At 35.9% G+C, this 11,243-nt stretch overlaps 2 protein-coding genes and 1 long non-coding RNA gene across 10 annotated transcripts; 1 reads left to right on the top strand and 2 right to left on the bottom strand.

Moving 5' to 3' along the window:
- Positions 1-826: 826 nt before the first annotated feature.
- LOC110906685 lies at positions 827-1,970 on the bottom strand. The gene is made up of 2 exons (XM_022151786.1): positions 1,002-1,970; positions 827-931 (listed from the first exon to the last, which is right to left on the bottom strand). Exons 1-2 carry the CDS (start codon positions 1,968-1,970, stop codon positions 827-829), a joined length of 1,074 nt encoding a protein of 357 aa, XP_022007478.1.
- A 321-nt stretch (positions 1,971-2,291) lies between these two features.
- Positions 2,292-7,925, top strand: LOC110908397. Of its 6 annotated transcripts, none has more exons than XR_002574581.2 (10): positions 2,295-2,654; positions 3,092-3,176; positions 3,451-3,532; positions 3,624-3,661; positions 4,064-4,707; positions 4,809-4,986; positions 5,722-5,770; positions 6,297-6,511; positions 6,728-6,939; positions 7,192-7,925. It is a non-coding gene; the product is annotated as an uncharacterized LOC110908397 (long non-coding RNA). The 6 variants fall into 6 exon arrangements; XR_002574580.2 differs by having other exon boundaries at positions 2,300-2,654; positions 6,297-6,419; XR_004879254.1 differs by having other exon boundaries at positions 2,298-2,654; positions 4,064-4,189; positions 4,276-4,707; positions 6,297-7,925.
- On the bottom strand, positions 7,107-11,040 carry LOC110908396 (putative nuclease HARBI1). 3 transcript variants are annotated; one of them, XM_022153334.2, is made up of 4 exons: positions 10,608-11,040; positions 8,811-9,128; positions 8,098-8,736; positions 7,107-8,027 (listed from the first exon to the last, which is right to left on the bottom strand). In XM_022153334.2, exons 3-4 carry the CDS (start codon positions 8,426-8,428, stop codon positions 7,555-7,557), a joined length of 804 nt encoding a protein of 267 aa, XP_022009026.1. In that variant the 5' UTR covers positions 8,429-8,736; positions 8,811-9,128; positions 10,608-11,040; the 3' UTR covers positions 7,107-7,554. The 3 variants fall into 3 exon arrangements, with proteins under 3 accessions (XP_022009026.1, XP_022009025.1, XP_022009027.1); XM_022153333.2 differs by having other exon boundaries at positions 8,811-9,125; XM_022153335.2 differs by lacking the exon at positions 8,811-9,128.
- Between the last annotated feature and the right edge of the window lie 203 nt (positions 11,041-11,243).

The following is an 11,243-nucleotide window of genomic DNA, read 5'->3' as shown; positions in this document are numbered from 1 at the left end:
TAGGGCGATTTTCTACTCCAAGCTTTCTGCCGATCAAGCGAAATCAACAAGGTTTTGAATCGATTGATTAGATTTCTATATTTGATTATAAAATGGAGGATTGAAAGATGGTGGTGAAGCAGATATAGGAGGTATACACCCTATAGTCATCAAATCAAGATCGATTAAGGTTTGTGTTGATTTCATTTTCAAAGCTTTCAATGTAATATTGATTCTGATTGTTTTGTGTGATCTGATGAATCTCTGCAGCAGCGTTTCTTTCTTTTCTAAAACCCTAGATATGAAATTCGTTTTCATTCTAATCTATTCATCTTCAATCCAGAAGATTCAAGTTGCAATCATCAGGTAAGAAATCTCTTTTTTTATAATTGATATTAATCCAGGTATTCTCGATCCTTATTCATTCCTGCCCTATTTTGGTCATTTTCAATCTTCTTTTAGTTATACTCTTTAGATCTGGGCATGTTTTAATTCGAAGACAGACTTGGTAGTACCGTGCATCCATCATTTTTTTTAACTTCATCTAAATCTTACTTTTTGGAATGATTAGGTGTTTTCCAAGATTTTCAGTGTCACCAGCAATCGTTATGTTGTTTATCATCTTTTTTTTGGGTAAAGGGTTACCCCGGTGAATCTATTAAAATGCAACCGCAATTAAGTACAAGTAGTGAGGATGTGTTCCACACTAGTTCATATACAGGACATGCCCCATATATGTAAAACAAAACAAAACCAAAAACCTATGACACCCCAAAAACCTAGTCTACTATACATCATGACAAGACATCTAGTAGACAAAACAATGCAAAAACACAAAAACATATCCTCAACCACCATCATCAAAAATAAAGTAGCCACAAAACCGCAACCCCTTCAAACGAAAAGCGGACAGCCTATCCATTAGAAAACTTGGTAGAAGAGGTGCTTGCCCCTGCTTTCGAAGAAAAAGGATGAGTACCCGATGTCATAAAAGCACTAGTTTCATTGTAGACTTCTTCAACCTCCTCATCCGAATCCTGCCTATCACTCGACGGTTTCTTTTCCACTCGACCGACATTGGAATCCCCCTGATTACCAGTATCATCCTTCAGAATATCAAACGGATTAGACGTTGAAACCTGGTTCTGCGACGAACTCTTAGAAGACGATTTTGGCTTAGGGTTAACAACTGGCCTGTAAACTACTTTAGGCTTCTGATTTTTCATATGAATGCCTTGGTTGTTCACTTTCTTATTCTTGCCCTCTACAACCTGAAACTCATCATTCTTCTTTTTAGTATCCCCACTAGAAGTTATCTGAGGGTTCTTTGGGCACGAGCTGTCATCATGACCAAACACACAGCACGAGGAACACCTTAGAGGCTCCCAATCATATTCAATCTTGACCTCCACCTTAGAAAACCCACTACCATCCATAGATGGGATAGCAACAGTAACACTCTTTTTTAACTCAGCTCCTGCTTGCACTTCAATAAGCGCTCTAGCATAGCTGCTCCTTCCCCAAGATTCCGCACACATCGAGGCAGTATACGTATCCAACATCTTAGGAGTCCCAATCATAGAGGCAATTAAACTAAGCCCATCCTCGGTAAATGCAGATAACGGCACATCATGCATCTTGACCCAAACTGGAACTGCTGTAATGTCCTCTTTTTCCATCTTGATAGAGGGCGACCATTCCTTTAAAATTATGGGAACACTTCTGATTAGCCAAGGCCCATCCTCAAGCAATTGATTCATCCCTTCCTTAGTAGTAAACTTAAAGAGAAATAACCCGTTTGCATTCATCATGAGCCGGGAAAGACCATATTTCGCCCAGTTGTTTTTAGCAAAGTAATCGACCACAGGAAATGCCAACCGTTTACCCAGAAAATACCCAAATAACGTGTTAGCATACCTATCAGTAACTTGTTGAACCGACGACAATGGGATAACAACATCAGCCCCATCAACTTTCTCGGCAGATTCCATCGCCCGGAAGTTCACTTTAACCTTCTACTTTGTGTTCTTTACAATGTGAGCAAAAGACATAGGATCTTCATGCCCCGAAGTACCTTGAGCAGCCCTGTTTTCAGCCGAGAAGGATGCACCAAAAAAATCTGATTTTGGTGTATATTTGCTAGGGTAGTCCCAAAAGTTGTCTGACTTTCCTACATCCCGTTTTTCCAAGCGAACTGGAACTGTGACCTTCGTTAGATCATCGATGATGTTTGAAGACTTAGTGTCACTTTGTGTTCCAATCGTTACACCCCGCTTTGGCTGCAAAGTGTTCCCATCAATATCAAGAAACCGGGCAGCTATTTGATCAAACGATAATCTCGGCTTACCACGAGAATCCTGTTGGTTACCACCCGAATTGCTAAGATCATCCATTACAATATTGCCAAACCCTAGCATCCGACACTAGAGATTCAGCAAAACGTATGCCGGCTGACCCAATCAAAACAATCAAACCCGTAGCCGCCGTCAAGCTGAAATACGAACAAAACCAACCCTAGACTGAATTAACGTTGAAAAAGGATTACCGAATCAGAAGAAGGCAGCCGTGACCCCTAGCCGCCGTCAATCTTAATCTGAAGCGCCGCAAACCCTAAACTGAAACGGACAATGAGTTGATCTTGCTGAAACCCTGATGCAAATCGGCAATCCAAAGAAGTAAGAAGATTTCCGAAAGCAAAAACAAACGAACAGAATATCCACAAAACCGAAACCCTAGGAAAAATAAAACCCTAATCCGATTTCAATTGATTAGAGAAAGGATCGATTGAGGATCGATATCCCTAGTAGCTAGGATTTGATCGAAGGAATTGAGGGTTTCACGGTTTTCTCCAAATCGCCCAGAGCTCCTCCATTTTCGTTATTGTCTTCAGATCCTTCATCTTCTTCACCTTTGGCTATTGTTCCTACTTTTGATTAGTTTTGATTTTGATGTAGTATTGTTAACGAATCCTTTGTTTGCTTTGTTATTGATTAGGGTAGATTGACAAAAAAAAATTTCCGATTGGTTTTGGTATCTAGGGTGTTTAGTTTTTGTTTTGTTTAAACCACCAATTTGTTGATGATGTTGATTTGATATTGTGCTCATAATGCAGAGACGATTAGGAATGAGCAAAATAGGGCTTCCATGGTGGTGACTAATGATGAGATTCAACTCAAAAAGTTAACTGAAACCTAAAGGTAATTTTACCATCAACAAGGCCTCTTTATAAAATCGGGATGATTAGTTAAAATTTGAAAGTCCTTTTGTGTTCTTATTAAAAAGTTAACTTTCTATTTGCGTGAATGAGAATATATTTTTATTTTGTTTATTATTATTATGTTAAAGCCTTTTCATTTGCGACTGACAATTTGGTATGTGTTCTTCTGTTCAGTTTTAAAAAAAAAAAAACTTTCTCTAAGTTTAATGATTTGTTAAAAATTGTTATTTTATTTGTTATACATTTTCTGTAAGGTTATATGGTGGAGGTGGAGCAACTTGCTGAAATTAAACAAAAACAAGAAGATAAATTAGCTGCAAGATTACATTCTTTTAGGTATGTGTTCTCACGCATCGTGAAGATCTTTGATTATTAGTTTCTTTCTCATTTCTTGACGTTTCTGATGAAGTTCTTTGTTTACTTGCAGCCTTGCTAGTTTCTCTTCGTCAACCGTCTATGTTTTGGGTTAGGGCTTCTCCTACATACTGATTATTACTTGCTAAATTTGAAGATCTTGATGATTACCTGTTATTTTTTCTAGATTTGTTTTTTTTAGTTGTCATTTTGAAGTCCGTTACACATGCATTTGACCAATTCCTAAAATAAAAGTAAAAATTCAGAAATTAATCACCTTCAATTTATATTTGTTTTTTGGTTACGGCTGAAATCCACTTATGATGATTGTTGCTTTGTCAACTAATCATACAAATAGGAATATTAGATGGTTTTTTTACTAAAAAACTAGATTTGTAAATATAAAGTTGTAATTTGTTAAGCTCTTGGTAGATCTGAAGTTGGATTGGAATTGGTTCAGGCTATAGAACAGTTAATTGAAAATTCGCCTTTTGATTTGTTTTTGGTTTTCAGGTATTGGTTCGACCTGTAGAACAATTGATCAAAAATAAACCACCTAAGAATATGTCCTCTCTTCTGCTGCTATGGTTATTTGACTGCAATCTCCACTTATGCATGTTCATTATTACAAGACTAAAGGTACTATCATGACAATCTCTATTGATTAGATTTCTATATCTTTTTCTTATGATTGATATTGATCTATTATATATAATAAATGAAAGTTTTTAGGGCTGATGTGTCATCGTTTTAGAGCTTCTTAGATGCTTTTTGGCGGGAAAATGTGTGGATATCTTTTATGCTAATATGGGTTACACAGGATCCGGATTCTTGACCCGACTATATATTGTTTTAAATCACGAGCTAGGGTTTTGCTTCTCACTGCAAACACGAATAAAAAAATCCTATCCCAATCATCTTCTCTATGACAAACCCATACCACGCACAACCCTTCGATCATTTGTGTTCTTCCTTCAATACTCTCGGCGCCGCTAATCTTCGATCAACCAGGTTGAGGATTTGCAGTTGTCTGTGTATGTAATCTACACAATGTTGGTTAGTTTTTTTTTTTTTTAATTTCGCTGATACACTGTTTCACTCGACCTTCATTCCCTGGATCTCATCATCTGCTATTTGTCTCCAATCTAATTATCCAGGTTAGATTGTTATTTATATTTTAGCCCGTTTAGGGTTTGTTTCGATTGGTTATGATTTTACCTCAAGATCTAACACAAAGTGTTCATGAACCACATTGCAGGCTGGATTTTGAAGGGGATCCTAACAAAGGGATTCTTTCAAGTTCGTCAATTTTGAATGAAAGTAATATATCTAATTTCTTGTCAGCAGAAAAAGAGATGCAAGTTGATTCTCTTATTTGATCTAAGCATGGTGAAAAAAAGAAATGTCTTTCTGTCTAATAAGCAAATCACTTAAAGGTACCAAGTTGTTAAAAGGGCATGAAACTGTATATCATCTTGACTATTCTTCTTATCTAAATGGAAATGAGGAGTCCTACAGTATGAACATGTTTAGTCATTTCTATAATGCATAAGGCCATATGGGCATAATATACAGTTGCTTAAAAAGTAATCAAGGTGTTTGATGCTTTACACGGTTGAAAATAGTTACACCTTGTATGATTTGGGACTTGGTAACTGGGACAGGGTTCCTTCCTTAACCTTTTTTTGGATTAGGAGTTGGGTTCTTTTGCAGTTTGCATTAGGTTTCTTGCTGATGTGGTATGTAATATATTAATGTACAACAAATACGTGTTAGTTTGTACATATTTTGTAAGTAAATACTAGTTTTAACATAATCAGCTCATATATTGCAGATAACAAAATGTAGTGTGTAGGCGTGTTGTAGCTGGTTGATATGAATTTAGATCAAAATGGGTCTGTTTTGCTACAGGTCAAAATGGGTCGGCTGGATTGGTCTAATTTTTTCCCCAAAATGGTTGTTGTCGGGTCAATACTGGTTGGATTTTGTTGATCCTTTTGTTGTCTACTTTTTCTAATAAAAAATGTAGGAGCTTATGTTTATTGAAATTTAAAGATACACTTTGTGTGACATTAGAAACGTTTGCTTTTTTAACTATTTGTTTTATTTTAGTTCAATTTTACCTGTTTGGTGTGTTGTAACTGGTCATAACGGGTCCTTTTTTAATGCAGGTAAAGACGGGTCGCATGGGTTGATCAAAAGTCCTGTTGTCTACAACTGGTACGTCCAGATTGGGTCTGGTTATGTGTTAAAATGAATTTTGAATTCTTCATGACCAAGTTCAAATGATTTATAGTATTTTTTTTCAAATGATTTATAGTATTTTTTTTGTTGTTACACAAGTTGCTACAACCAAAAGGCCAAGGGAAGTTTATGCGTGTGGCAGAGGATCCAAAGATTTCATTTGCGCCATCCTTTGTTCAAATAATTTTCACCAAAATAATTTTCACGATTCCTTTATTTTGGTGAAAAGTAGTTAACTTAAGCCTAGTTTGGTTTCCTCATGAGTGTTACAATTACGTTTAGTGTTAACAGTAATTGTTGTAAATTAATGTAAGACGTCACGTATTTTTCTAATCTGGAGAATTAGTTTGCATCTGTTTTCTTGGAAACCGAGGGTTATAGTTATATGAACCATGCCTCTAATATGTTTTACAGATTGTTGCTATGAAATATACAGCTGTACTGTATGTTATTTTTATGAAGTTTTTGTGCTTCCTAACTTTTCATTGTTGTTTCGGTGAAGCTGGGAACTGATGGTGCTTCTCAGCTGTCTATGGCTTCAAGGCATTCAGCCTTATTGGGTAGCCGTTCATCTGCTAGAGCTCATTATGGTGGTCAATATACTTCACATGACAGTGTTCTGCAGGTCAGTGAACTATTTGATCAGTAAAATGAGTTTTAGGGGCTGTTTGGCAACTTCTGAATGAGTAAATGTAATTTGCCATTTTAAAACTTTTGGTAAGTAGACCTCAATTACTTTGCTATAAAAATGTGGGTCTGGTGTAAGGCATTTTAGTAAAGTGAGTGTACATACCACATGGCTCACTTCTATAATTGTTTGTAAATTACTTATGCCATTTTACAACTTATTTTTTAATTTAACCGTATAAACTTTGGGTTTGTGTCAAAAGTAAGAACTTAATACGTTATTATAAATATAAGTTTTTCTTTCAGGTTTGGCTAAAGCATATAACTATCTTGCCGGCATATATACTCATGTGCTTGGATTTTTGGAGTTGGCTTTTTGTTAATATTTTATTTTGAGTGAAGATATAGAAGAAGTTGAAGCTGCTAATAGAGTTGTTGTTGAAAGTTTCCATAAAATTTCAGCCTTTTGGTTAAACCATAAGATCAAACTCAATACAAAAACTTGATGGTCCAAATAGGTGAGGAATAATGCTTAAATTACTACTATTAGCAAGCTTGGTTCTTGATCAGGTTTGAGGTTTGAGACTGGACTGGTTCTAAACCAAAACTAGACCAGCACTAAACTGTTATTGGGTTCAATTCGCGGTTATACAGTTTGGCCCGGTTCTGTTTTGCACCAATAGACACTCTAACCTATTGACTCTACAATCCAAAACAATTTGCAATTCTTTTTACAGTCGAACTAATATCATGAAGCATATATTATTCAGGTAATAGGAAGAACAAGGGGGATATGTAGCTCCAGAATACGTTCAAACTGGATGTCTAATGATCAAGATTGGTGTGTCAGTTAGATGCAGCAAAGGACATCAAGGTGCTGTTTATTTTTTCTGAGGTAAAACGTCTGTAGTCTGCGGACCACATCTGCAGACATCTGTGGCAGAAGTGCTGGACCAAATGTCTGCAATCTGCAAGAAGAAGACTGTTTGTTTTTTTACTTCTGCAAACTGCTGAAATAAGCTAAAATATAAATAAACTGATTATTAAAGTTATAAGAGTTTTTCAACATTCAAACTTAATTAATAGTTATACAATACTGAAATAATATTCATAAAAAAGATAATAACATTTTTTTAAATCATTGTATCCATGCTTTGCATTAACTGCTCAGCAATCTCATCTCGTAACTGAGTCATATATTCCCGATCCGATGCAGTACCATGTGCTTCAACCTCCTCTTCATGAGCATCAACGTGCACTAGCCTATTATGAACTGAAACATTGGGTTGATCGTATTCTGTAAACAATTCATCGCTAAAACCCTCTTTCCTTATAAAATTATGTAGCGCGAAACATGCAATGGTAATGTTCCTTTGTGTAACCAATGGAAACAGTGCCATCCTCTTTAAAATAGGGAATCTTGCTTTCAAGACACCAAAAGCACGCTCAATTACGTTCCGAAGTCTTGCATGAGCATGGTTAAATTTCTCTTTATTAGTCAATGCACGTCTTCGGCAAAAATCTCCTAACCAATACCTCACATTACGATATGGAGCCATAAATCCCCGTATGTGTGCATACGCGGCATCACAAAGATAATACTTGTCTGTAAAGATATACAATTCATTAGAAAATTAAACCAAGTGATAAAACAACGTAACAAAACATAAAAATACCTTGTGGTGGAAAGGGGAATGGTGCATCTGGATCTGATAATGCCTCTGATAATATTCTTGCATCATGTGCTACACCTTCCCATCCGGCCACGACGAACGTAAAAATCATGTTGAAGTCACAAATTGCTAATACATTTTGATAACAATCTCCTTTTCCTCTTCCTCTATATAAATCTTGTTTACTAGTAGGGACAACAACATGTATTAAAGTTCCATCTAGTGCACCAACCGCTCCTTTAAAAACCCGTCGTAGTCTCTTGTTATGTCCCGGTATGTTTGGATTAGGATTGAAAGAAGTTGGTACTATCATTTCTTTGGCAAAAAGCATCATTTTATCCAAGACTTCATAAAAATATTTATGAATTGTTTGCTTTGAGTGTTGAAATCTACTGATAACTACATATTGTTGTGTTTATGACCGATTATCATAAAAAAACATAGCCATCTTCTCTCAACCGATACATGTTTACTATCCTTTAACGGATAATTTACTCTAAAATGTGCACATAGTCGGACAAATGATTCATGGGTTGAGGTCCACTTGCAATTTCCAGTTGCAGTATTTTCATCAAACAATTCTGCACAAAGTTCTGGAAAAGGCAATGGAACTGTCTTCAATGATGCAGCCTTTGGATGCCCCTAAACCCAAAGCATAAAAAAATGTTATAAACTTTTTTTAGGATTATGTTTAAAATTTATATAAATGAACATACCTTCTTAAATTCTTCCCATTCCTCGTTCGTTAAGGTAAAAGTATTTGTTTGAGGGTTGTATATGTTGCCGGTTTTGTTTTTCAAATACACCCAACCTACGTATTTGGCTTTAAGATTATCATATGTATTCTTCATTTGTTATTTGTTTTTGAGTCAAATCCAAGCCAAACTTTTCCTTAAGAACTTTTCCTAATTTATTCCACGAGTCTTTATGCAAACTCAAGCCTTTTCTACCCACCGTGTTTATCTCTTCAATGCATGTCTCTAATAAGCATTTTAGATGGTCGTTTGACCATTGTTGTTTCTCTCCCATTTCTACTAATCAACAAACAACCAATTAACATACTAGGCATGAATCAAGTCAATCCATAACAAACACAAATACTCTAATCAAACAACTAATCACGATGAGCAACATCTATCTTCCATAACATAATCATAACCAAAATGATTGAATCGAGCCAAGCTTAAACAACATCTAGCCTAAGATGAAGCTCGTTTAATTATATTGAGCTTAAAATTTGTTGATGACCTGTTTAACATCTAGCTTAAAATTTAGATACATGTAACCTTTTCTTATATCTTTACAACCACCTTAATCAACTACATCCTACAATTATACAACATAAAAATTGCAGAACTCGCATGTGCATTAAGACCATAAAGTATATCTAGCAATTATAATACTATATATTTACTCTGTACTCATATCTTAATTTAACTCAAGGATGATGAGTATATATTGATTCATATGATGCAATGAAGAGAATCAAATGAACTGTATTATGTGTTGATGGTTACAGAAGACTCGTTCATATGTAAACGGGTCAATATTTCCATCTTTAAATAACCGCACAAAATCAAATGTAGTTCAGAATGTACATGTAAACAGGTCATCAACAAATTTTAATAAGTAGTTCACATTATAACACATGGTCAATAATAGGGCTGTTCGTGTTCGTTCGTTAAGAAAATTAACATGTTCGTGAACTGTTCACGAACGCATACCGAACATAAGTTTATGTTCGTGTTCGTTCGTTAAGGAAATTCAATTGTTCATGAACAGTTCGTGAACACGGGTCTCGAATACAAACGAACACAACCAAATAAAAACAAACATAAACAAACATTTAAGTTGAAAATAATAAATAAAAACATTGTTATCCGTAAACATTGGAAATAAGTAGTTAAATACAACCATCAAATTATAAACAAAACATAAGAAGTCTACTACAACCACCAAACGATGAATTAAGTTTAACTAACTTAGACATAATTATCCCAAAAAAATGTCTTAGAATGTCCAAATTTTAGCTAACTTAGAAAAAATAGAGTTTGAAGTCTTCAATATGTTTAGATAAAAGGTTTATTATTTATTATTTTTTAATATAATCAAACGAACGTAAACGAACGAACATGAACTAACGTAACCGAACATATTACCGAACGTTCACGAACGTAGTCGAACGAAGGAGACATGTGTTCGTGTTCGTTCGCTAAGCTAACCGAACGAATTTTTTTGTTCGTGTCCGTTCGTTTAGCTAATCGAACGAACATAAACGAACTTCCCGCCGAACGGTTCACGAACTGTTCGCTGAACGTTCGGTTCGTTTACAGCCCTAGTCAATAACACAGGGATCCATTCACAGGTCAATAACACTGACTTAAATTCATGCTATGTGTGAACATCTACAGGTCAATAACACAGGGATCCATTCACATTATTAACAAATCAACAATTTTAAACTAAGAACAAACAAGAAAAGGAGCAATTTTGACAAAAGATTAACAACATACCTGTGTCTCGAGAGGTGGAGCAGGCTGATGGAGGTTGTCGAGAGGTGGAGGTCGTCGAGAGGTGGCGGTCGCCGAGAGGTGGGGGCGGCGCCGGAGGAGGAGCAGCGATGGCAGACATGGAGAGGGTTGGAGAGGAGCTGTGGGTGCGGCTGTGAAAGATTAGGGTTTAATTTTTTTGAAGGAGAAGTTTTGAGAAGAGGCCAGAAGTCTTATGACCACATCTGTGTGAAACAAAGGTGAGGAAGAGGTTTTTTAATGAAAACCCTTCAAAGAAACAAACAAGCTGCAGACCCCTATGTCTGCGCCTGGTCTGCGTGGGGAAGAGAAAAGAGGTTCTGAAGTACTTTTCTGAAAAAACAAACACCCCCTAAATTTGGATGTTGTGGGTCTGTTCAAGTCACAAAACTCAGGTATGGGTAAAATAAAGGGTAATTGGTGATTATGGTCTAGGATTTTTGTATTTGATTGACAGTGATGAGTGCTAGGTTTTGAATGTTGTTGGACTCAATCTCAAGCAAGTATGAATATAAATATATAATGGGTTAGCTTAACTGTCGATTTTCGACCTTTATTTCTGTTCATTTGATTTTTGCATCTGAGAAGTATTAATTTGCATGTCTTTCAAGATTGTCTACT

The sequence above is a fragment of the Helianthus annuus genome, chromosome 14 (genome assembly GCF_002127325.2).
Source record: "Helianthus annuus cultivar XRQ/B chromosome 14, HanXRQr2.0-SUNRISE, whole genome shotgun sequence".
NCBI lineage: Eukaryota > Viridiplantae > Streptophyta > Magnoliopsida > Asterales > Asteraceae > Helianthus > Helianthus annuus.
The sequence above is the reverse complement of the archived record's forward strand: the minus strand, read 5'-3'. Positions and strand labels throughout refer to the sequence as shown.

What these genes read in the sequence shown, in the direction of transcription:
- LOC110906685 (XM_022151786.1), bottom strand. Translation starts at nt 1,970, where the DNA reads ATGGAATCTGCCGAGAAAGTTGATGGGGCTGATGTTGTTATCCCATTG. An exon ending in GGCAGGATTCGGATGAGGAG is followed by an intron (nt 932 to 1,001) that starts GTTGAAGAAGTC and finishes CTTCGAAAGCAG; the next exon opens with GGGCAAGCACCTCTTCTACC.
- LOC110908396 (XM_022153334.2), bottom strand. Translation starts at nt 8,428, where the DNA reads ATGATGCTTTTTGCCAAAGAAATGATAGTACCAACTTCTTTCAATCCT. An exon ending in ATTCCCCTTTCCACCACAAG is followed by an intron (nt 8,028 to 8,097) that starts GTATTTTTATGT and finishes ATATCTTTACAG; the next exon opens with ACAAGTATTATCTTTGTGAT.